This window comes from Peromyscus californicus, unplaced genomic scaffold (assembly GCF_007827085.1).
Source record: "Peromyscus californicus insignis strain IS unplaced genomic scaffold, ASM782708v3 Scaffold_20__1_contigs__length_68692818, whole genome shotgun sequence".
Classification (NCBI taxonomy): domain Eukaryota; kingdom Metazoa; phylum Chordata; class Mammalia; order Rodentia; family Cricetidae; genus Peromyscus; species Peromyscus californicus.
Window position 1 is genome coordinate 24,129,186 of NW_026294503.1, and position 26,940 is coordinate 24,156,125.

Here is a 26,940-nt window from a genome sequence, read left to right on the forward strand (position 1 = left end):
TCTGGAATACTCCCAAAACAAAGAACAGAAAAGAATAAAACGATGTTCTTGAATTCCACAAGAATAAAGACCTGAAGTCCCTGGCTGAGAATGTAGCTTAGTTGTAGAGTGCTGGCCGAGCATGAACAGTATCCCCTAGTTCAACCCCCAGTATGGGAAACTTAAATGGAAAGAACTGAAGTCCTAACTTCAGGTAACTGTTTGCAACTACAGTACATTTTTAATTTAATCTATAATCTATGAAGGAACATGCCAAAACTTTTCAAATTTAAGTTATATTTGTTTGCACTTTTAAGAGTACTACAGAGATTTTATATTGCTTTAAGAGAGGGTCTTGCTATAAACCCAGGCTAGCCTCAAACTTGAACTCCTCCTGACTCAGTTTCTTTTTTTTTTTTTTTTTTTTGGTTTTTCGAGACAGGGTGGTTTCTCCGTGTAGCTTTGCGCCTTTCCTGGGACTCACTTGGTAGCCCAGGCTGGCCTCGAACTCACAGAGATCCGCCTGGCTCTGCCTCCCGAGTGCTGGGATTAAAGGCGTGCGCCACCACCGCCCGGCCCTGACTCAGTTTCTTAATGTTAGGATTATAGGAATATGGAGCTACATCCAGCAGGAAATTTAATTTTTCTAACCAAACATAGTACTTATAGATATTTTGGGACTGAGTAAATTTATATCAGATCTGTTATCTGACTTTTGATCTTTATGCCGAAGAATTTATATTGTGGCTGCTCAAAAACAGATACCACCTAAGCACACAGGAGTTTACACAGGACCTAGAACAGGCCTTTGTCTTTTAGCAGAAAAAGATACTGAGTGCATAATGAATCTTAAACTCGAGCTGAAAGTCTGATAACGTTTTTGGGAAACAACAATGGAGAAAAAAGTATCTCCTTTTATTTAGGTTTTCTAGAACCCATCTTTCCTTGTGCTTATAATCTCTCCCGTCAGCATACCTGTCCTTTTTAACTTTGTTTCTGAACTGTTTCCTTACACGGGCAAAAATGAAGCATTAGTAGAGAGAAGGTTATAAGAAATACTTTTTATTATCTTTAGTGTTTGTTTCCCATTCCCTTTTTACTTTCCTTTAAAACAAACTAAAACATTCTGTATGAAAAATAAATAATTAAAGGGACATTAAGACATTAAAACCTGAGTAATACAATTGTCAAGCTACACATCACAATATACATGTCATGACTAGTGGCACCTGGTCCTCTTATTAGGAAAAAGAAGTTTTAGAAAAAAATTAGTAAAAGTGAAGATGAGGGATAGGGAGATGGCTTGGGTCACTAGAGTACTTTTATGAAAACATCAGAACCCGAGTTCAGATCTGAGAACCCTCGTAAGAGCCATGCCCAGCAGTGCACACCTGTATTCCTGGGGCAGGTGTAGAGAGAGGTGGAGCCTTGGAGCTTTTAGAGCTCCCTGGCCACATAGTATTGCTAAGTCAGTGAGCTCCAGGTTCAGAGAGAGATGCTGTCCAAAAATATATGGTGGAGAGCAAGAGGAAGACTCTGGTCTGCACACACACACACACACACACACACACACACACACACACACACACACACGTACACCACACACACAGGTGAAGATGACTGAACCAAGAAGGTGGCTGTTAAAACATGTATATGACTGATGATGAATACAAAGGCTAAACACTTACATTTCAGTCATCCGATTTAGAAAGCTTCCGTTTCACATGTCGTGGGGGTTCCCAAGTGTCACTATCATCTGTTTCTTCTTCCTCTTCTTCCTGATCATCAATAACTTCCTCCTCCTCTTCATTTTCCTCAAACAATTCTATACCTAACTCAGATCTTCTCTGTCTTTCTGCAAACCACTCTCTGACCTGCTCATAGCCCATGTGTGATCTGTTGACAAGTTCATCAAGGTCTTGCTCATTAAGAAATTTGTGCTTCAGGTAATAATCCTTAAGTATTGCTGTTCCAGTTTTAAACTTTATGAGTGATGGTACTCTGTCCCAGGTGTTCATTCTTTTGCCTCCTCTAGGCCTCCCACGTGGTCTGCCTCTGCCCCGTCCTTTGGGCCTGCCTCTCCCTCTTTTCCTAAGGGAAGACAGACCATTCAAACTACTTGAATTGGAGCTTTGATAGTAGTAGTACCATTTTAAGTTTCCATTCTTCCAAGCATAACGGGTGTCCCCAAACCAACTAACTATGTCTGTTCTGGCAAGCCCACTCTCTTCAGCCAATTTGTCATACTCTTCTGCTGATGGCCACTGTGTTCGGACAAATGCACTTTTAAGCATGTGCAGCTGCTCCGGGGTTTTCTTACATATCTTGCCTGTACCTCCTGACTTAGGTGCAACTGCTTCATCTCCAGGAGAACTTTCTCCAGGTTCTTCTTTGGAACTACCGACATTACTTTCATCTATTTCTTTTTTCTCCTCCTTTAAAGCTTTTGTTTTATTCTTCTCTGTAAACCAAGCATCAATTTCTCTTCTAGTAAGTTTGGTTTGTGCTCTTAACCTATTTAACTCTTCATCTGTAAGCACAGAACTGTTGAGAAAACTTGCCTGAAGGACACGAAGTTGCTCTGCGGTTTTCTCTTTAAACTTCTGGGGAGCAAAGTCAGGAAAGGCATTCCAGGATTGTTTCTGCTGTGAAGTGACTGCGGCTGGGGGCTCTGGGGTTTCATCACTGGAGTCTATGATGATAGTGGCAGAGGAGTCATTACTGAGATGTAAGCACTGATTACTCTTTGAATTTCTCTGGTTGTACCTTGTATCACTAAACCACTTTTTAATCTCGCCTTTGGTAAGGCCTGTGATTTTCATAAGCCTGATGATTTCTGAGTCGTGGGGAAATTGGTTTTTAAGATAGCTAACTTTCAGTTCTGCCAGCTGTTCTTTCGTCTTTTTGGCCCGAATACCAAATGAATCTGGGTTCACTAGTGCAGCTTCAGGTCTGACACTTGGCGATGATGGAACTGCCACTGTGGCTGCTTTTGTCTCTGTAGCAGGCTGAGCAGCAGGTACTTGGCTCTTCTGTACATTTGTTTGATTTGGAACACCTGCCACTGTCAGGGCAATAGGTGCTGTTACTGGCAAGGTGTTTGTTCCAGCTACTTGGGTAAGGACCAGACCTGGCTGACCAACTATTTGGCATGTCTGTAAAATAGACGGCAACCCATTATTCCCCGTGGAAATGTGTGTAGGAATTACAGTTATGGTCTGAGGTACAGTATGTACTGTTCCATTGAATTGTTTCCTCCTTGCCTCCTCTACTTCTTCAGGAGTCCAACTAACACCATGCTTTAAACGTTGGGCTGAAAACCAGATCTTGATCTGTTCCTCTGTATATTTTGCTTGAGCAGAAAGAACTGTAATTTCTGACATTGTAGGATAAGGGAATTTGTTGTAGGTACTGAGTAGAAGGGGATTGTTATCCAAGGCAGCATTGTAGGTAGGAATGCTGTTAACAGGGATTAAGACTTTAGGGACCAAGTTGGAGTTCTGCTGAGCAGACACTGCAGTAATCACCTGGGCTAATCCAGGAAGAACAGCTGAGGGCGTCACTACTGTGCTGCCAGGATTGGGGTGCACTCTGCTGAGGGTGGAAGTACTTGTATTGGATTCTGAGGCTGAAGAACTCGCACTTTCTACATTTTCTTCCCGGCTTACTTTTACTCCATTCTCTTTCTCTTCGGGAGTGTCCTCAGCTGAGTTATGGTGGACTGTAATCCGTTTGTTTTCTACCTTATTTTTCATCATTTTCATGATGGGAGTTTTACTGATGGAGATTCCCGAAGAAGAAACATCTATGGATTCTCCTTGTTCTGTATTCTCCTCTTTAACAAAACTACCATCAAAAGTCAGATCATTTATTGTTTGTTCAAAGATTGTCTGGTTATTTCGTTTCACCATAGTCAGCTTGAAATTTTCTTCTCCTGGGTGGTATTTCAGATTATGCTCAGAAAGTGCATCATACCTTTTGGTAAGAAAGTTGCATTCAACACAAACATAGGATGAATTCAGTACAACATTAGGATGTTCTGAATCTACATGGAAAGTAAACATATTTAAATCTGGAGTTTGAAAAGTACAGTATTTACATTCATAGCCCCCTTCCACTTTTTTATTTTGCTGATTGTCAGAATCCACAGATTCGTGAACTTCTTCATCACTGGAGATACTCTCTGCTCTAGCATTCTCTACCGGTGTAAGGACAGGAGGACCTTCATCCAAATCTGATATCAACTCAAGATCTGGATCCTGCTCACTGGCAAGGACCATGCAAGGTGTTGTTGATTTTCGTCTACTTGCCATTTTGATTGGGGGCGGAGGGATCTCAGTGGTGATTTAAAAGCACTGAGGCTTAAAACTGGAATCCTTCATTGGAAAACAGTGGCTTCTGGCTCTTCAAGTCCACTTTTGTGCTCAACAAGTCTCTTTAGTAGCATTTCCATGGTGCAATCAAGTACAAGCTTAGCTGGCAGATAAAATGCTGCTGAATGGCTGAAATGTGTGATGCACAACTCCAACCACCTACATTGGAATAAATTTAAAATGAGTGACTACAGTTTTAACAAAATGATGTTATTATATGTACTTACATTAAGCTGTGGCATAGGTCAGTTATACAGATTTACACTGTGAATCAGGAATCTGGAAAGGGGGCTCTAAGAATCTAAATAAATGTCTGTCTCCAAGCAAACACGTTGAAGACTATGTGATACTTAGGGGTCAAATCCAAGTGTGTTTGTTTGAATCTTTCAGTCAGCTAGACGGTAGAAGGAATCAAGAAGGAAACTGCTATGGAAGCACTATTACCAGTGTAAAGTAACAGTCTGTTAACACGGAAGGTACTGTAAAGGCAGTCACAGTGGCAGGTATATGAAATTCAACCCATCAACTAGGTCTTCCTCTTACTTGCCTGTCTGGGCTCAAATGCTCAAAGAACAGAGTTGAAGTCCTTAAGGCCTATGCAGTTCCCTTCACTCTCTGGCCCCAACCTCCCTCCCTGCTTCATCTCCTGCCAGCTTCTTCCTTCTTCCCCTGTCCTTAGGAAAGGACAGTCGTTCCAGGAACACCTGATGTACTGTCACAATTTTACTCAGGCTGTTCTGGATCCCAGGACACCTGCTTGTACACGTGATGTTAATATCATTCTGCATTATAAGTCACCTCTTCAATTTATTTCTTAGTCTAGTGTTAACCACATTGTATCAGACCCCTGCTAACATTTCTGTTCCTGCTCCCTATCTATACCTACATACCTGTGGTCTCCTTACTAACAATACTGGGTCCTGTTCTTTTTTTTTTTTCTCCCAGTAACAACTTCATTACAATAAAAGTCTCCAAAACTCTAGACAAGGCAAAGTCCTCAGTGTCTTCATTCTAACATCTTCTCAGCTAAGCTGCTCTGGCTGACCTCTCATTCATGTTTGATTGACAGTGAAAACAAGAAGTCAGTATGGAAGCAGGTAATCACTATCAATTAACTTGAATTGCCAGGAATAGGAAAGTAGTTCCAGAAAACCCAACTGGGTCAGAGCATATCACTATAGTCAATAATCACTGCAACTCACAATATTGATACTGAGTCATCAACATGGAAACTCTTGAAAATCATTGAATTTTATATTTGAAATGGTGGATCTCATGGTATGTGAATTACAGCTCAATAAACTTTTAAATTTTTTATTTTGCCGGGCGGTGGTGGCGCACGCCTTTAATCCCAGCACTCGGGAGGCAGAGCCAGGCGGATCTCTGTGAGTTCGAGGCCAGCCTGGACTACCAAGTGAGTTCCAGGAAAGGCGCAAAGCTACACAGAGAAACCCTGTCTCGAAAAACCAAAAAAAAAAAAAAAAAAAAAAAAATTTATTTTATTTTATCTTATTTTATTTTTGTTTTTCAAGACAGAGTTTCTCTGCATAGTCCTGGCTGTCCTGGAACTTGCTCTGTAGACCAAACTGTCCTTGAAGTCTGAGAGATCTGCCTGCCTCTGCTTCCCAAGTACTGGGATTAAAGGTGTGTGCATGCGGTTTCTGAAATCTTAAACCAAATTCAAGTAAATACAGTTAGTGGTTACACTTATTTGCCACCAGAATTTCAAGTGATCTGCATATGCTAGCGTCATCCCTGTCATAGCTGAAGGAAAAGGAGTCCACTTCAAAGATCTTACAAGAAGGTGTACTGACAGCAATGTTCAGGAAACAGAGCTGTATGCCCTGATTTGAAGGTGCTAAGACCATCTACATCTGATCACTCAGATACAAACTAACAAAGAGCATCAGCTTAGTTATACATGGCATTAACAGTCCAAATCTCCACTCTTAAAAATTAAATCATGGGGGCTGGAGAGATGGTTCAGAGGTTAAGAGCACTGGCTGCTTTTTCAGAGGTCCTGAGTTCAATTCCCAGCACCCACATGGTGCCTCACAACCATCTGTAATGAACCTGGCATACATGCAGGCAGAACACTGTATACATCATAAATAAATAAATCTAAAAAATAAATAAATAAATCATGGGCTGGAGATGGCTCAGTGGTTGAGTACTGACTGCTCTTTCAGTGGACTCAAGTTCAACTCCCAGCACCCACATGGTGGCTCAAGACCTTCTGTAGCTTCAGTTCCAGAGAATCTAGCACAAATATCCATGTAGGCAAAACACCAATACATATAAAATATAAATAAATCTGAAAAAAATGAAATCATGACATTTGCAAGAAATTGTACAGATATGGAGGTCATTATGTTAAATAATGTGAAATAAGCCAGAGTTACAAATACTGCTTATTTTCTCTCATATGTAGAATCAAGATTTAAAGTTTTGTGTGTACACGTGTGTGTGTGTGTGTATACACATATATATATACAAACACATACCATATACATATAGAGAGGGTAGGGATGTTGGTGTGTCATGAAAGTGTAAAGGGAAGCATGAGTAGGAAGAAAGGATTCTTAAGGGAAAGGAGGAAAAAGAGGAGGTAGTGGGATATGTGCAGCAGGAAAGCATAAGGGAAGACTCTTTGGAGGGGGAGATGGGGGCAGTACAGTGAGAGGGGGTTATGAATAATAACAAAGTATAACAACATGTACATGTAGCTGGAGAGCTTCTCTCCAGGTCCCACCAAGCCCCGCAGTCCCACAACCCACTTATAAAATAATCACTCAGACGCTTATATTACTTATAAACTGTATGGCTGTGGCAGACTTCTTGTTATCTACTTCTTCTATCTTGAATCAACCCATTTCTATTAATCTATAAGTTGCCACATGGCTCATGGCTTACCAGTACCTTATATCTTGCTTCTCATGGCAGTGGCTGGCAGGTCTCTCCCCCTCAGCCTTCCACTTCCCAGCATTCTCCTCTCTCCTTGTCCCGCCTATACTTCCTGCCTGGCCTCTGGCCAATCAGTGTTTTATTTATATAGAGTGATATCCACAGCACTTCCCCTTTTCTTCTTTTTTAAAAAGGAAGGTTTTAACTTTAACATAGTAAAATTACATATAACAAAACAATTATCAAGCAAGAATTACAGTTAAAATATTAAAGAAGACATCCTATCTATCTTATATTTGTGAGTTTAAGGTTTTATATCTAACTTATCTTTTATCATAACTAAGGAAAATTGTAAGTATCTAGTCTTTAACCACATCAAAGACCTCAGAAGGATATAATACAATATTTGTATATTGATGCAAATGTAAATTTATATCTGTCATACTTTATGTATGTTCTACTTCTGTTTAGGATATTCAGTATATTGATATATATTTTAAGATTATTGTCATATTGCATATCGCACTATATATTCCTACCTCTGTTATAAATATCTTGTGTATTGTCACAATTTTGAAGTCATCGTTCTTTACCATACATTTGCTTATAGACTGTTTACCTTGTTTCAATGAAACCTTAGTCCTCTCGGTAGATAAGACTTATAGATTTATAGTCACTCACGCTTGTCATCTCTATAGTTACATTAGTTAGGTTATCCAGATTTATAGATACATAGGTCAGATGGACAGGTAATCTTCAAACACTTCATAGACCTAGAGAATATGGCATTTAAATAACTTAGAATTCTGTTGACGTGAGACACAATTGCTCCTGGCAGCACCAATTTGATCCCGAGAGAATGTTGGGCTTCTAAGACATTTCCATTTGGAAGTTTGTCTTCTTGGCACAAAATGGCCTACTGGGCAAAGAACTGCCCTTGCCTTGACTGCTGACAGTACGAATGCAATGCTGTCCTTTCTGGACAAGCAGGATACAAGGAAAGTGACCACTGTACTCTGCCAAGACAAGGTAAGATGGTCATTCAGAATTCCTGCTTCTGAAGATGGTCTGTCAGATACTCTAGGCCTGTAGCCAATTTGAATGCACCAACAAAGCTGAGAAACATTAGGTGACTGTCCAGGCTGCCAGCTGTCTCGGTCTACTCTTGCAAGATTCCCGAAAGTTGCTTGCATCCATCTACCATTTCTCAGGTACCATTATATTCCTTCTCAGGTCTTTGATGGGATTGAAGACTAGCAGTTATAGTTACAACTTAGTAGATAGAACATATTAAGTATTAGATTCAGTTTCTTTAGGATAGGACACCTTTTGGAATGATCTTTGTAACATGCCATTTACCTATGTTCTATACTTCTCTGGATTTTAGTATGTGTTTCTTGCTTGATATTGTTTGCATTGGTTGTAGTTCCATCTTATCTAGGTCATTATCCCTCATTACTCCTGGACAATATTTGATAACCATTCCTTTGTATATAATCTTGTATTAAGTTAGAACCTTCTTATTTAGACAAAAAGGGGGAGATGTAGTGGGTGGCCATTCCAGCTTTGGTCTGGAAGTTCCAACCCCCATTGAGGCTTTGGTAACTATCATGCCTACAAGTCCCAGACACTAGAGGTGGACCAACAGAGCTCTCCAGAGAACACCGCCAGACTAAGCTGCGTCTTTCCCAGAACCCTCAACCTACCTATCCCTTCCTTTTTAAGTCACGCCATTAAATAAATCTTTTAACTACGTGGAGTGGCCTTAATAATTTCACCAATATGTACGTATGAAAGTACCATTTTAAAATGTGTTCCTACAAAACTCTTTATTTGTAAGAGATTACAAAGAAATCTCTGAAATTCAAAACTATTTAGCTGTTATAAACTAGTATCTCCTAATCAAATAGGAATCATTGGTATTTCAAACTATCAATCACACAGCTATTTGATAGCTGTTTATCATTAAAAACAGGGGATTCTCAGAGGTGAGTGGTAGCAATGACACTCTGCATTCAACCTCCAGCACCACAGAAAAGAAGCAACAGCAGAGAATTCCCAATGGCTCCACTAAATGGAAGAGCAGTGTGGGAACATGAGAACACTGTGGAAGGGCAGGAAGTCAGCCACCTTGTGACTTCATTCTCCTGGCTCAGAAAGAGGCTGTCTTTAACTGGGGTGAACTAACAGCTAGAAATCAAAGACAAAGAGGCTTGTTTTCTGAAAGTAGTAGTTTTCAAAATTGATGTTTTAAGGCAAGGAGCCCTTTCTTCAAACAAAATTCCTCTGAGACGCTGAAATGTAAGTCAAATTCTGCTTATTAATGTACATAACTAAAGATCATCATATTAAGTAAAATAATCAGTCTCAGAAAGACAATTCGCCCATGTTTTATCGCTTTTGTGGATGCTAAATTTTATACAGACACATAAAATCATGTATTTATGTAGGACATGGAACAGAAGGAAAACTAACTGGGAGAATGAACGGGAATCACAGGAGGTGGGACAAAGGAAGACCAGGAAGGTGAGTATGGTCAAAGCACTTGAATGTCTTTTGAAGCTCACTGCCATGCAGAATGAGTACATGTCACTAAGTACACTTTTTAAAGGACACAAACAGAGGAGCCAGCTGATTGAAGGAGAGAGGGGCTTAACTACTCTCTGACAATAAATAGTCCAGGATCCCAGGACCCCACTTCTACCTCTGAGGGGTTCTAGGAGGTGTTTGAAAAGCTGTGTCTTACAAACTTAAGACACTTTCAAAACAATGTATCAATTTCATCCAAATCATCTGACTATGCCACTACTGTGCCATGTTATCTGAAATCAATCTAGAGTGAATGTGGTGTGAAATTCAGTCAGCTGAAGAAGGCAGATCAAATGGAGGCTGACACAGAAAGGCCAAAAGTTCGATGCTAGCCTGAGCAATTCAGCAAAACTGATTAAAAATTAAGTGTAAACTAAACAAAGTGAGGGTGGCTAAGACTTGCTCTTAGTGGTAAGAGCACTCAGCTAGCCCACAGGAGGGTCCTGGGTTCAAGCCCCAATATGGAAAGGGAGAGGCAGAACCCAGGAAACCCAGGGGTAGAACAAAGCAGCAGTTAGTCACAAAGGCTGCAGAGGAGAGGATAAGTAGCCCAGGCCCCTTTGCCTTTCAGGCTCTTCAAAAAAAGATTCAACTTTTTGAGTTAATCTCTTATTTTTTTTAAGATTTGTTTATTTGTATGTGTGTTGGTGTATATCTGTGTGAGAGTGTCAGATCTTCTAAAACTGGAATTATTGACAGTTCTGAGCAGCCGTGTGGGTGCTGGAAATTGAACCGGGGTCCCCTGGAAGAGCAGCCAGTGCTCTTAACCACTGAGCCATCTCTCCATCCCCCAACTTCCTATTTTTTTAATCTTATATAGCACATAATAAGAATATGCTATCAAATTATTACTTTTACTTTTTTTCTACCAGCTCACTAATTCAGATTGGTAAATAAAAATTTAAGCACATCTAAACAAATTTTACTTTAGCCTTACATTTATTCTATGTTCACTTGTAGAAATCAGGAGACAACCTGCAGGAGTTGATGCTCTCCTCTCACCACGTGAGATCCAGGGACCCAATTCAGATCATTGGGCTTGGCAGCAAGCACCTTTACCCACTGAGTCATCTTGCCAGCCCTAGATCTAAACAAATTTTATAAGCTTAAGTATTTTTACTAACGTCATGAAAAATGTTTATGCTATATTATAATCTACTAATCTATATCAAAGTTGTTCTTTTTCCTCTGAAAACATTGGCCTTAGAAACATACATAATTTAATTCAAGTTACTGAAAAGAGAGCTTTAAAAAAGAGAGAGAGAGGGCCGGAGAGATGGCTCAGAGGTTAAGAGCACCGACTGTTCTTCCAGAGGTCCTGAGTTCAATTCCCAGCAACCACATGGTGGCTCACAACCGTCTGTAATGAGATCTGGCGCCCTCTTCTGGCCTGCAGGCATACATGCAGACAGAACACTGTATACATAATAAATAAATCTTTAAAAAAAAGAGAGAGAGAGAGAGAGAGAAAGGCTAGAGAGTCGGCCTTAATACCGCTTGCTGCTCTTCCAGAGGACCTCACTTTGGTTCCCAACACCCATGTTAGGTGGCTCACAACAACCTGTAACTTCAACTCCAGGAGATCTGACACCCTCTTCTGGCCTCCGCTTGTACTCCTGACCCCGAGTGTAGCATATACTATCATAGACACATACACATAAATAAAGATAAATCTTTAAGAAGGAAAAACTAAGGATTAAGCTCAGCATGTGGCACAAACCTATAAACCCAACACTTAAAGAAGCTGAGGTAAGAGAATCACCGGTTAGTTCCAGGCCTACCTGGTCTATACAGTGAACACAAAGCCAAACTGGGCTACATATGGAAACTGCCCCCACCACAGGTTTTTGGGTTTTTTTTAAAGGCTTTGGTTTAAAAAACAAAAAGCAAGCAGCTTACCTCAAGATATTTCAGATTGCTTCAACTCAGGTTACTTCTGTGTCTAACTATATAGACCTATGAGACTCTTCTCCTCTAAAACTGCTCACTACAACTTGCCTTCAGGTTCTCTTTGCTTTTGCTAACAAAAATGGAATCTAGATATTAAATAGTTCTTCTTGTGATCTGAATGAAAATGGCACCCTATCATAAGCTCATATACCCTCAGCTGGTGGAACCGCTGAGGAAGCATTAGGTGAGGCCTTGTTAGAGGAGGTATGTCACTGTGGGTGGGCTTTGAGGAATCAAAGCCTATGCCTTGATGACAGGTAAGGACCACCCTTAATCTGTGGGTAAAAGGACAAATGTTTAGAATGTAGTTAGGGGTTATGCTGACTTAGTAAAGTGGTGGTTGTAGGTTCTCCTCCAAGTTCCATAACAGGGAAAGCCCACCAGGCCTCAACCCTACATAAAGAACTGCAGGCAGCTAAGGAATGCTGAGAGTGGAGAGATACTCTGATACCAAATGGCATTCTTCTGACTAAAGGTTATATTCAGGATTACATGTATATACACATACACTTAGAAGCATGTTGCAGCAACAATTAAAAGAGACCATGAATTTGGAAGAGAGCAAAAGGAGCACATGGAATGGTTTGGAGGGAGTAGAGAGAGGGGAGAAATGATGCAATTATATCATAATCTCAAAAGTAAAAATGGGGGGAAAGTTCACACCATTCCCAGTTCACACTCTGTCTCTTGATTATAGAGCAGATGTAAGCTACTGCTCTAACACCATGCCTGCCTGCTTGCTGCACCCACCTGCCCCCTGCCATGATGGTCATGGATTCTCACCCTTTGGAACTGAATAAAAATTAAGCTCAGCATTCTGGCACAAACTTACAAACTAAAAACTTTATTTTATAAGTTGCCTTGGTCACAGTGTTTTGTCATAACAGAAAAATAACTAAGACAGTTCTTAAGAAAATATGAGAGTCTCCACTCCCCTCAAAGCTTCAAGATTTGACCAAATGGCTCAATTCTGCATCTGAATTTAGCCTAAAACTAGATCAAAGCACAAAGAGGTAGAATATGGAGACAGTTAAGTGACTGTTGAGCAAGTACAAGACCTGAGTTCAATCTCCAATACACACAACAACAACAACAACAAAGCCAGACATGGACATGGTAGGGCACTTTGAATTCTAGCACTAGGGAGACAGAGATAGAACCCTGGAGCTCTCTATCCAGCCCAGTGTACTTGGCAACAAGTTCCAGGCCAATGAGAGAGCCAATGAGAGATCCTGCCTCAAAAACCAAAATGGACAGCACCAAAGAAATGACAGCTGATTTTCCCTGTTTTCCACCAGCACACACATACATGCACCCTACACACACATACATACACATACACACACACACACACACACACACACACACACACACACACACACACACTACAACAACAAAAAGAATCTTCAGGGCTATTAATATAAAGTTATAATTTTGTAGGAAACAAGAATTTTAGTACAACTGACCTATTTCATGGAAGAAGAAAGTCAGACACAGATTAATTCATAAAGCTGTAGGGAGCAGCATAAAACCAAGGGTTTAGAGTTGTTCTCTCAGTAAGGTATCTGGAAAAGATATTCAACTTCATCCTAAGCCTTCTCACCTATAAAACCAGGATTCTTCAAAAACTGGACTTCCCAATGTGTGCAATGTCAGCCATGCGCCAGGCACTGTGTCATGCAGCAGGGATGCGGAGGGAGCCGTACAGACCGCCTCTGCTAGTACAGCCACGAACAGTGAGCAAGGAGGGAGCCGATACAGACCGCCTCTGCTAGTACAGCCATGAACAGTGAGCAGGGGAACTGGCAGTCAAATATTACCGGGAGTAGCTCTACCAACAGCAAGAGAACTAGCAGGAACTATATAAAAGCCCAGCACAGGAGCCTTCCGGAAAAGCAGCAGAGAAGACTTTTCTAGGGAAAAGGGAATAGCCTCCCTCAAAGGCAAACAGTCAGTGTTTTCCTCACAGCTCAGATGCGGTAGTTTAACTGATGCTATCTTCCACTCTTTCAAAAATTCTTTTGGGAGAATAAGGGATAGCATTTGCATATTATAAAATTTTTCTTTTTGAAAGTAAGTTAGCTGACAAGATACAAATTGAATTAAAAGGCAGGAATAAAGATCACTACTATGGACCGGGTGCATGCTTGTAATCCCAGCACTTGAGAAGAGAATAAGGAGTTAATGGCATCTTCTGCTACATAGTTGGCAGCATGTGACCCGTGGTGGTTTGAAAGAAAATGGCCCCCAAACAGAGTGGCACCATTAGGACATGTGGCCTTGTTGGAGTAAGTGTGGTCTTGCTGGAAGAATGTGTCACTGTGGAGGCAGACTTTGAGGTCTCATATATGCTCAAGCCATGCCCAGTGAGACAGTTCACTTCCTGTTGCCTGCAAGATGCAGAAATCTCAGCTACCTCTCCTGCACCATGTCTGCCTGCATGCTGCCATGTCTCACACCAGGATGATAATGGACTGAACCTCTGAACTATAAATGAGCCACTACAATTAAATGTTTTCCTTTATAAGAATTGCTGTGGTCATGGTGTCTCTTCACAGCAATAGAAACCCTAACTAAGACACGACCCTATATCAGTTAAAAACAAATTATTAAATAGGTGAAGAGATGGGTCAGTGGATAAAGCACCTGCCACAGGAGCATGAAGACCAGAGTTCAGCTCACCGGAAACCCCCAAAAGCTGGGGAGGCAAGGTGGCCCAACTGAAATCCCAGCATCACACATATATACACAAAATGGTATTACAATAGTATGGTCCCAATTAATCTCCCTTGTCATTAAAGGCAATGACACTGTCACAGAAAAACTGCTGTAGAGAAATCACTATTGGTGAAACACCTCTGCCTCTATTTGGAGTCCAGCTAAAAGTGGCTCCCAACCAATCTCTGGGCCTTGTACTACAGAAAGTAGTTAGAGGTCAGCTTCACTGGGTCCTGCCACACTGGGCCCTAACACACTATAAAAAGGCTCTAAATACATCAAGCACTTTGTGTATAATTACTTTTGGAAACTGTTTCCAGTTCAAAGATCCATAGAGAAATTATGTTTTTAAGAGATGATTAAATCAGTTGTTACACTGCTATTAAAAATGATAACACTCAGCTGGGCAGTGGTGGCACACGCCTTTAATCCTGGTGGCAGATGGATCTCTGTGAGTTCGAGACCAGCCTGATCTACAGAGTGAGTTCCAGGACAGCCAGAGCTGTAACACAGAGAAACCGTCTTGAAGAAAAAAAAAATATATAACAGCAAGGAACATGGAAAGAATTTTATCCAAATGATATGCTTTTTAAATGTGAATAAAATTTGAATTATATTAATAATTAAGAAAATATATGTATATATACATACTTTTGGACAAAGACTATATGAAAATATTTTTAAAATTAAAATGGACGTTTCCTATGTTATAGGTGGAATGTTTATGATATTTATATATACTGTTTTTCTTGGTTTTGGGGGGTTTTTTGTTTTTGTTTGTTTTTTCGAGACAGGGTTTCTCTGTGTAGCTTTGGAGCCTGTCCTGGAACTCACTCTGTAGCCCAGGCTGGCTTCGAACTCACAGAGATCTGCCTGCCTCTGCCTCTCGAGTGCTGGGATTAAAGGCGTGCGCCACCACTGCCCGGCCGATACTGTTTTTCTATAAAATATAACAAATAATAGTTTTAAGGGCTTAAATTTTATGTTTGTGTTAGTTCTAACCTAGGATCAACTAAATAAGCAAGCTTTTTGTTTGTTGAAGCAAGGTATTGCTACAAAAGCCCAGACTGGCATCAAATGTAAAATCCTCCTGCCTTAGCCACGTGACCTTATTTCACTCTGAGCACTAGGATTGTAGGACACACACAGCTCAAGCTGAAAACAAGCTTTATTTTTCTTTTTAAGGAAAAAAAAAAGTTACACAAAGGCTTTCAATTGGTGTCAGGAATCAACCCCCAGCATGTGTATTCTGGTGTATTTTAGGACTTTTTTTTGGATCTAGTTCTAAGAGCCCTCAAAATCACCCATATTCTCTAGGGTGTAAATCTGGCCAAGCAAGTTCTATCTACATCCTGGCTCCTCTGAGGATAAGATGCTTCTCAACCAGCTCATGATTCTGAACTCACTGAAACAATTACAAAAAAGTTTCTCTACAGAAAGACTCAATGAAAGCAAAATGTGTTTCATCACAGCATAACAATGTTGGGAGTTCTTATACAAGTTCTTTTCTGGTCAGAAAGAATGTGTCTGGCTTTCCACTATATCTCTAGAATCCAACAAAGAGAATATTACGGGCCCAGAAATGTTTAAAAACTTACTTTAAAAAAAGTTTTTAAGGGGCTAGAGAAGTAGCTCAGTTGGTAGAATGCTTGCCCAGCATGCACCAAATCCTGAACTGACTTCTCAGACAGTTCAGTGGCACACACCTATAATCCCAGCACTCTGGAAGTAGAAGGCAAGGATTATAAATTCAACGTCACCCCTGCCCACAGAAGGAGCCTGGGATACATAAGACCCTGTCTCATGTTTGGAGGGGTGTCTGGAGAGATGGCTCAGCAGTTAAGAGCACTGGTGCTCTTCCAAAGGTCCTAGGTCTATTCTTGCACCCACATGGTGGCTCATATACATCTATAACTCCAGTTCTAGGGGATCTGGTGCCCTCTTCTACCTTCTGTGGACACCAGGCATCCAAGCAGTGAACAGACATACATACACACAGGCAAAACAATCATATACATAAACAATTTTAAAAACCTTCCACTTCTTCGAATGCTCATCTATGGAAGAACTACTGAAAACCCTGTTTGCTTTACAGATTACTTGTAATGAGTCCATATTGACAAAAGTCACCTTAGTCATCAGAATGTGAAAATACTCTCCAATCTAAAGCATGCCATTTATGAAAACAAACAATTAACATTCAATAAACATTTGCTAACATCTAAATTTTACTAGTAATAAAAAGTTTTATATGTGAATAGTCTATATCTAATTTATAGACTAAGAGTTAAACAAGAGAGGAAAAAATATTCAAAGTACTATTTCTGGAGTGAAATTCAAGTGAAAAGAGCATAGTTCTTGCAACGACAGCAAATATGATTTGTACTTAGAATCATGACTTCTGCTCTGTTAAAAATTATAATGATACAACACAGTTTCAAAATATTAAAAAGTAAAGTTTTTTTTCACATAGAAAGTGAATAGGGATGGAGAGATGGCTCAGTGTTTAAAAGCTCTGGTTGCTCTGCTAGAGAACCCATGTTTGGTTCCCAGAACTCACATGGAGACTCACAAATATCCATTCTTCAGTTCCAGGGGATGTGATGCCCTCCTTGGCCTCCACAGGCACCAGATGAACACGTGATGCAAAAACATACATGCAGGAAAAATACATATTCAAAAAATAAAAATAAATATTAAAAAAATTAAAGTTACTGGATTTTGTGCTTCTAATAAAAATGTTAAATGTTCTTAAAATGTTTATAAATTAGACAGAGTCATAGCTGTACTGAATTCCCAATTCTTTTTGGCTATCTTATATTTCAAATTAAATGATTAACAGATAAAAGTATTATGGCCTACTTAGCCACAAAAGATGTTATTTTGGCAAGATTGTATATGAATAAAAATAATATTTTTATATCAAATCTGGGTCAAATAAAAATATTTTAGAAGATGCTATGGTTTATATTAATTTTTATCTAGCATCAATTAAATAAACAAATAACTAAATAATAAGTTTATTTTTATTATTTGCATTTAGTTTTTATTATTTTATTTTTGTATAATAAATATTTAAATTTATTATTTATTATTGGTATTTTATTATTTACAACTAAGTAATAAGTTTTTCTTAACTTTCTTTCAAGATTTTATTTATTTTTATGTGCATTGGTATTTTGCCCACATGTATGTCAGTGTGAGGGTGCTAGATTCACTGGCACTGGAGTTGCAGACAGTTGTGAGCTGCCATGTGGGTGCTGGGAATTGAACCTCAGTCCTCTGGAAGAGCAGTCAATGCTCTTAACTGTTGAGGCATCTCTCCAGCCCAATAAAACTGTTCTTAAGAAGCAAAATTATGTGCACGAGGAATCCTTAGGAATCTTTGTTCACATAGACTTCCTGAGAATTCTCGGGATTCCATGTTCCATTTAGTTTCACTTTTTCTCTGAGTCAGAACTCTATTTGGCTAGCTGAAAATATTTACTTTCATGTGTTTTACTTTCACATTCAAAGTAAAAACTACAAATTCAGTAAGAGCACAAAATGCTTAAAATAGTACACAAAGAATAATGGGATCCAATTAAAACAAAAGGTATCCATTGTACTTAAACAAGAAAGACAGACAAACACACATGTGGAGGTACAGTGGCCTTCATATATTTAAGGCATTTTCACATTGAAAATGTAAACATTTAAATAGTTCAGGTCTTAAAAATATTAAATTATAATTTGACAAAACAAATGTGTACCAATCTGTGGTAGTTTAAATATAATTGGGCCCCCTAAGATCATAGGGAGTGGCACTATGAGGAGGTGTGGCTTTGTTGGAGTAGGTGTGGCCTTTGTTGGAGGAAGTGTGTTACTGTGGGGCAAGCTTTAAGGTTTCCTACGCTTAAGCTTCACTCAGTGTCACAGTCCTTGTTTCCTTCTGATCAATATGTAGCCAGCACCATGTCTGCTTGCAGACTGCCATGCTTCCCGCCATGATGCTAATGGACTGAACCTCTGAAACTGTAAGTTGCTACCTCAATTAAATGTTTTCCTTTATAAGAGTTGCCATGCACAGGAGACCATTTCCTAAATATAACACCAGTAGCACAGACACTGAGAGCAACAATTAATAAATGGGACCTCCTGAAAATGAAAAGCTTCTGAAAGGTAAAGGACACAGTAAATAAGACAAAACGACAGCCTACAGAATGGGAAAAGATCTTCACCAACCCCACATCTGACAAAGGGTTGATCTCCAAAATATATAAAGAACTCAAGAAACTAGACATCAAAATACCAAACAGGGCTGGAGAGATGGCTCAGTGGTTAAGAGCACTGACTGCTCTTCCAGAGGTCCTGAGTTCAATTCCCAGCAACCACATGGTGGCTCACAACCATCTGTAATGAGATCTGGTGCCCTCTTCTGGCCTGAAGGGATACATGCAGGCAGAATACTGTATACATAATAAATAAATAAATCTTAAAAAAAAAAAAAAATGGGCTACAGCTCTAAACAGAGAATTCTCAATAGAAGAATCTCAAATGTCCGAAAGACATTTAAGGAATTGCTCAACATCCTTAGTCATCAGGGAAAAGCAAATCAAATGACTCTGAGATACCATCTTACACCTGTCAGATTGGCCATGATCAAAAACAATGATGACAGTTTATGTTTGAGAGGATGTGGAGCAAGGGGAACACTCCTCCACTGTTGGTGGGAGTGCAAACTTGTACAACCACTTTGGAAATCAGTATGGCGACTTCTCAGAAAATTGAGAATCAATCTACCTCAAGACCCAGTAATACCACTCTTAGGCATATACCCAAGGCATGCTCAATCATACCACAAGGACACTTGTTCAACTATGTTCATAGCAGCATTATTCATAATAGCCAGAACCTGGAAGCAACCTAGATGCCCCTCAACCAAAGAATGAATAAAGAAAATATGGTACATATACACAATGGAGTAGTACTCAGCTGGAAAAAACAATGACATCATGAAATTTGCAGGCAAATGGATGGAACTAAAAAATATCATCCTGAGTGAGGTAATCCAGACTCAGAAAGACAAACATGGTATGTACTCACTCATAAGTGGATACTTAGATGTAAAGCAAAGGATAACCAGGCTACAACCCACAGCTCCAGAGAAGCTAGCTAACAAGGAAGTCTCTAAGAGGGATGCATGGATCGCCCTAGGAAAGGGAAATAGATGAGATCTCCAGAGTAAAGTGGGGATGATGGAGGGGGGGCAATAGAGGAGAAGGGATGGGGGATAAGAACATGAGGGAACAGGATGGTCGGACTGGAGGAGGGATGGAGTAGGAGAGCAATGGAAGACATATCTTGATAGAGGGAGACAACATGGGGATATGGAGAAACCTGGTGCTAGGGAAATTCCCAGGAATCCACAAGGATGACCCCAGTTTAGACTACTAGCAATAGTGGAGAAGGTGTCTGAACTGGCCTACCCTGGTAATCAGATTGGTGAATACCCTAACTGTCATCATAGAGCCTTCATCCAGTAACTGATGGAAGCAGATGCAGAGATCCACAGCCAAGCACCAGGCCGAGCTCCGGGAGTCCAGTCGAGGGGAGGGAGGAGGGATTGCATGAGCAAGGGGGGACAAGATCATGAAGGGGAAATCTACAGAGACAACAGAACCAAGCTCATGGGAACTCACGAACTTTAGACCGACAGCTGTGGAGCCTGCATGGGACCAGACTAAGCCCTCTGCATACAGGAGACAGTTGTGTAGCTTGGTCTGTTTGGGGGGACCCTGGCAGTGGGATCAGGACATATCTCTGGTGCATGAGCTGGCTTTTTGGAGCCCATTACCTATGGTGAAACACCTTATTCAGCCTTGAATGTAGTGGGGAGGAGCTTGGTCCTGAATGTACCAGGCTTTGTTGACTCCCCATGAGAGGCCTTACCCTTTTGGAGGAGGGGATGAGGGGTGGGTTTGGGAGGGGGAGGCTGGGGGGAAATCTGTGGTTGGTATGTAAAATGAATAAAAAAATTCTTAAATAAAAAAAAAGAAAAAAAAAGAGTTGCCGTGGTCATGGTGCCTCTTCACAGAAATAGAAACCCTACCTAAGACACAATCCAAATGTTTTTTTAAATATTACGGGCACTTAGAATCCTTACCTAAAAAGTAAATCTCCAGAAAATGTCCAAATGAAAAGAAGTCTAGTATTAAAGTAACTAGAAAGATGAGATGGATATGACAAAGCGAAGGCTAATTTCAGAGGATCCCTTTGCTAATGCTACTGAAGGCTGAAAGATAAGAAACTCGCTGCTACCTGTTTTTGTTCACATCAGAGAATGGACCTTATGAACACTGAAGACTCCATGTTGGACAGGTCCCTGCTAGAAAGCTCTGATCCCAGATTTGAGGAGGAAAATGTCTCTTGGACATTAACAGCCCAGTTTGCATATACCCGCTGTGAGGGAGGGAGGTGTGCTACACCGAGTGACATAAACATGAAAACTGACTGACTTGTTGATAGTGTGCGAATGTGACCCAGAAGTTCTTGTCTGCTGCAGACAGTTTTCCCTGATGTTTGCAAGGTGTGCTGTGTCTTTCATACAAGAATGTTGTTCTTAGACTGAGGAGAGCTATCCTTGAGAAGCTGGAAAATCATTCATCTGTCCATTATAGTCCCTGTTTATAAAATAAGGCAATTATTACCTATTTCACTGAGGATATGTTTATTTGACTTAAAAAATATTTAAAATAACAACTGTACTAAACTATTTCAAGCATATAGTATATAACCTAATGTTTCCTGTAAAAGCCAAAATTAGATAAAATATATGAGAATTTAAATACAGTCAAATATTTAAAAATTGGTATGGTTAATATAAATAAAAGTATAACACCCCAATTTGCATAATTATAATTCACTATTATCAGTGGCCTGTATATTTACAATATATTTTCAAGTATTTATGTCATGAATTTTTTTAATTACATTTCTTTTTTTAAAAGATTTATTTATTTTATATGCATTGGTGTTTTGCTTTGTGTATGTCTGTATGAGGGTGTTAGATCCTCTGGAACTGGAGTTACAGACAGTTGGGAGCTGCCATGTGGATGCTGGGAATTGAACCCAGGTCCTCTGGAAGAGAGCCATTGCTCTTAATTGCCTAGCCATCTCTCCAGCCTTTAATTACATTTCTTTATTTTCAGTCTGTGAGCATGTGTGCCACAGAAAATGTGTGACTGTCAAAGGACAACTTGCAGGAGTTAGTCCTTCCTTCTACAGTGTGGAGATCAAACTTAGGTCATCAGGCTTTACAAATGACTAAGCCATTTCACTGGCCTTGAATGCTTTTGTTTGTTTAGTTTTGTTTTAAGACAGGTCTCACTGTAAGGCCTGGAATTTGCTATGTCGAACAGGCTGGTCTCAAACTCAAGAGATTCCCCCTGTCTGTGCCTCCCAAGTTCTGGGATTAAAGGCATGTGCTACAATTCCCATGCCTGGTTACATTTTTAAATATAGTGAAAAGAGTAATAAAATGTTTAGATTGATTTCCCCACATTAAAGGTCCTTCACTGATGATGTTCCTTTGTCTACATTATTAGAGCATCTGGTGTAGTGCCTGACACATGGCAGATGTTGGGAAATATTATTTGAAAAATAAATTATAAATACCCTAAATAAGATGTGTTGAGGAATTAGAGAGATGGCTCAGCAGTTAAGAGCGCTTGCTGTTCTTGCAGAAGCCTTAGGTTTGGTTCTTGGAACTCATGGCAGGCAGCTCACAACCACCTAAAATTCCACTTCCAGGGGGATCTGACACCCTCTCCTGGCCTGCACAGGCACCTGCACCCACATGGTGCACATATATATTCAGGCACGCACACATACAAAAAGTTAATCTTTAAAAAAATAACTTATGATGAAATTTGCTTTTGCCTTTGAAATTAAAGCAATCAAAATTCATATAGTAGTTAGAGTTTGAGAGGAAAAGTGTTTTTAAAAAGTATTAAGCTTACAGTTGCTTTTTATTATAATTTTTATTTTTTACTTATGTGTATGTGTATGTGTGTCTCAGTGTGAATGTATGCCACATGTGCAAGTTCCACATGGAAGCCAGAAGGTGGCATCTGATTTCCTGGAGCAGGAGTTACGGGTAGTTGTAAGCCACTGGATGGGTGCTGGGAACTGAACTCGTCCTCTGAAAGAGCAATAAATGTTCTTTTTTTGGTGGGGAGAGTTTGAGACAGAGTCTCACTATGTAGTCCTGGCTGTCCTAGAACTCACTCACAAAGATCTGCCTGCCTCTAGCTCCCATGTACTGGGATTAAAGACAAGTGCCACCACACCTGGCTGCAGGAAGTGCTCTCAGCCACCACTGAGCCACACACTCTCCAGCCCTCAGCTGCTATATCAAGGAAAGCTTTTTTTTTTTTAATAAAGAGAATGACTCCCTTTTTATTTTTATTTTTTTGTTTGTTTTGTTTTTTTTTTGTTTTTTCGAGACAGGGTTTCTCTGTGTAGCTTTGCGCCTTTCCTGGAACTCGCTTTGGACACCAGGCTGACCTCAAACTCACAGAGATCCGCCTGCCTCTGCCTCCCGAGTGCTGGGATTAAAGGCGTGTGCCACCACCGCCCGACTTCCTTTTTATTTTTTTGAGAGAGAGAGAAAGAGAAATACCTGAGGCAAAAAGAAAGCATTAGATCCCCTGGAATATGGAGTAGAGGCAGCTTTCTAACATTAGCAAACACAGTATTATGGATTCCTAAGTGAGTACATCTATATTGGGGCTTTACCATCCCTGAATAATGAATACATACCTGCCATAGCTTCCTCAGCATTTTGTTCATTAAAGCAGAAGGTTATCCCTTCAAATGAGGTACTTGGCTCAGGCCATCATCACAGACAGTCCCAAAGTAGCTAGCAGTCTTCTCCTACAAAGAAAAACATACTATTATTTTTATTATTCTAGATATTACTTGTCATTATTATTACTTATTATTATTAATATTAATTAACTATTACAGTTTAGGTCTAGGCTTTTTTTGTTTGTTTGTCTGTTTTCGAGACAGGGTTTCTCCGTGTAGATTTTGGAGCTTGTCTTGGAACTCACTTTGTAGACCAGGCTAGCCTCGAACTCACAGAGATCTGCCTGCCTCTGCCTCCCGAGTGCTGGGATTAAAGGTATGTGCCACCACCACCTGGCTAAACTTCCAAAATTCTATTGTGACAGAATAAGTGCGAGAAGCAGCTTAAAGGAAAAAGGACTTATTTTTGGCTCACAGTTTTATGTGGGGAAGGCATTTTAGCATTCATGGCTACAGGCACATAAAGAGACTTGCTCACGCATCCATGAACCCAGAAAGGCTGGCTGGGCTACATAGAAGCCAGAGACCCACTTCCTCCAGCTAGGCCCTACCTACTAAAGGTTCCAAAACCTCTCAAAATAGCACCACCCCAAGCGTTCACATCCATGAGTCTACTGGGACATTTCACATTTAAGTCATAAGAGTTTTTCATTAGAAAGTTGCTACAAAATAACATTTCAGTGTGTGGTCAAATATTAGTATTGTGTAATCAAAAAATTAGAATTTCTCCTCATGACAGTACATGACTTTAATCCCAGCACTTGGGAAGCAGAAGCAGATGGATCTCTACGAGTTCAAGGGCAGCCTGGTCTGCATAACAATTTCCAGGCTATCCAGAGTTACATAGTGAGACACCCTGTGCAAATAAACATTTTAATTCATCATTCTCTGAAAATTCAAACTAGTCTCTAAAAATGTTTGGTACATTTCCAAGAGTTCCTAATCCACTTGGAAATTTTAACAAAAACTACACCTGCTTCTTTTATTAGAATAACAGCATTACTTTTGAAGGTGGAGATATTTTTTGCTGTTCTTAAAGCAGATACTCTAAAACACAGAAAAACAGAAAATCATCTTTTATTTTCTCAAATACCTTATCTTCTTATTCCTGCTAATGTTAAGTACAGCTTATAAAGAGTCCACTTAATAAATAATGTAAATATATTAAAGCATCCACTTGTTTTGTTTTGGGTGGTTATTTTGTTTTTGTTTTTCAGGGCAGGATTTCTCTGTGTAGCCCTAGCTGTCCTGGAACTCACTCTGTAGACTAGGCTGGCCTTGAATTCATAGAGATCTGCCTGCCTCTGCCTCTTGAGTGCTGGGATCAAAGGCGTGCACCACTACCACCACCTGCCAAAACATCTACTTGTAAAACTTCTAAGTTGAGTAAAAGCTTAGGCCAAATAATTTCACGACTTTCATGAAAAGTCACAGAGCATTTTCCTGGCAGACCCAGGGAAGCATTGTATTCTCTCTATAGTTTAGGACTCTACAATTTTGTTTTCTAGTATCACCATATTCAGTCACTCCCTAGCATCCACCTACAGGACGGGACTAGAAAATAGAAAATCGCTGCCAAAGAGGGAGGTCATCTTCAAAAGTGAATTATTACTACGGTAGGAAATTGGGACCAACTGCAGGTTATTCTGCAATCACACTGGAAGGGTAGATGTTTTCCTGAACCAGAGTCCCGTGAGATGAGCTGCCAAGACACGTGAGGGCACAAAGCAACACAGGCACAATAGATGAGCCCTTTGATTCTTCTGAATGAAAACTGAGCTTGTCTGATGCTATTCCATTTCCCATACAGAGATTCCTTGAGGACATTTCTCTCTAATTCTGAGTATGTTTTTAAATTTAGGGTGAGTGTATTTCAGAAAATCAAGAGCTCAACCATGTATGTTATATAACAAAAAAGAACAAGCTGTTCTGGCAGTAGATCTAAAGACCTGAAAGCCTGGGCTCTGGAACCAGCTGGATTCAAATCCCAGCATGGCCGCTCACTACTGCCATGTCTGTACCTCGGCCTCCTCATCTATAAGGTGGAGCAAATGATAGTGCTTTGATAACCAGGCTGCTGTGAGGATTGGGAGAAGTAATATGTTTAGTTTAGACTATTTTCTGGTACTTAATAAGAACACAATGAATTTTGTTTGGATTTTATTTAGGTATTTCTGTCAAGTTATATAACAAATGAAGTCCTTGTTTAAAATTGGATCAGTGCTAACAAATTATAAAATATTTTTAAAATCTGGGTAACAGTTAACCAGTATGTTGTATTCCCCATTTATAATCCTGATATATTAATACAAGTTGGTTTTAACAATAGACAAACAATGTCATAACTCAACTCCCTATACATGTACATAAAAATAATCTTACAGTAATGAGGGAAAATTGTCTGTACTAACCTTTACACTTCCAAATACAGTCCATGCCCACTGAAGTGGTTTGGGGTTTGTTGGCGGGGGTGGAGGGGGGGGTGTTGTTGGTTTTTCAAGACAGGGTTTCTCTGTGTAGCCCTGGCTGTCTTGGAACTCACTCTGTAGACCAGGCTGGCCTAGAAACTCATTCTGTAGACCAGGCTATCTTGGAACTCACAGAGATCTGCCTGCCTCTGCCTCCCCAGTGCTGGGATTAAAGGTATGCACCACCACCACCTGGCCAGTTAAGCTTTAACAACCTTCTTCTTCACGAAAATCGAGCTGTGAAAGGAAACAGATTTAGTATAGCTGGAAGGCATAATTATGAGTGAATATCTACAAGTATCAAAGTTTCCTAATTCCTTTCATAACAACCAAAAAGGAGAAAGAAATACATATTGAGGAAGAGGAAGAAGGGGAGTTAAATCACATATTAAATATTAAATCACCCAGAATTAATGCTATTATTTATTGCTTATTTATTTGGGAGGATGGCGATGCGCCATGGTGCAGAGGACAACTTTTGGGAGTTCATTCCCCTTCTACCATGCAGGTTCTGGATTGGCTTAACAGCAAGTGTCTTTACCCACTCGGCCATCTTACTGCTTTTATTCTAAATAACAAATATATATTTATAGGTACCGTTTAATGCTGTATTTTTTTTTTTTTTTTGGTTTTTCGAGACAGGGTTTCTCTGTGTAGCTTTGCGCCTTTCCTGGATCTCACGCTGTAGACCAGGCTGGCCTCGAACTCACAGAGATCCGCCTGGCTCTGCCTCCCAAGTGCTAGGATTAAAGGCATGCGCCACCACCGCCCGGCTTAATGCTGTATTTTTTAAAAATAAGCTCTGATATAAATTTTTTAAATTCTAAATCTAAAACCTGAGATTAAAACATTACAAAAAATAATCTATTCAGAGATGCAGTTAGTAGAGCATTCACATAGCATGCACAAAGCCTTGGATTCAATCCCCAGCACAACATAAACTGAGCCTCATAGTACATAACTGTAACCCTAGAATTTTTAGAAAGTGGAATCAGGAAGATCAGTTTAATGTCCTCCTTGGCTACATATGGAGCTTGAGGCCAGCCTGGGCTAAATGACACTCTCTCAAAAAAGGAAAAAGAGGTATTCAAACTTAGCCACATGTCTGT

General features: G+C 40.0%; 1 protein-coding gene across 3 annotated transcripts in view; it reads right to left on the minus strand.

Annotated features, from left to right (window-relative positions):
- Zhx1 (zinc fingers and homeoboxes 1) overlaps nucleotides 1–26,940 on the minus strand; it is a 35,863-nt gene that overhangs the window by 3,469 nt on the left and 5,454 nt on the right. The window contains exons 2-4 of one of the 3 annotated variants that reach the window (XM_052747843.1): nucleotides 23,316–23,429; nucleotides 10,783–10,932; nucleotides 1,668–4,511 (exon numbers count right to left, since the gene is read on the minus strand). In XM_052747843.1, the coding sequence (XP_052603803.1) occupies nucleotides 1,671–4,292 (2,622 nt within the window). In that variant the 5' untranslated portion in view covers nucleotides 4,293–4,511; nucleotides 10,783–10,932; nucleotides 23,316–23,429 and the 3' untranslated portion in view covers nucleotides 1,668–1,670. Of the gene's footprint in view, nucleotides 1–1,667; nucleotides 4,512–10,782; nucleotides 10,933–23,315; nucleotides 23,430–25,774; nucleotides 26,069–26,940 lie in introns of all 3 variants that reach the window. The other 2 variants (XM_052747842.1, XM_052747841.1) reach the window with 2 other exon arrangements.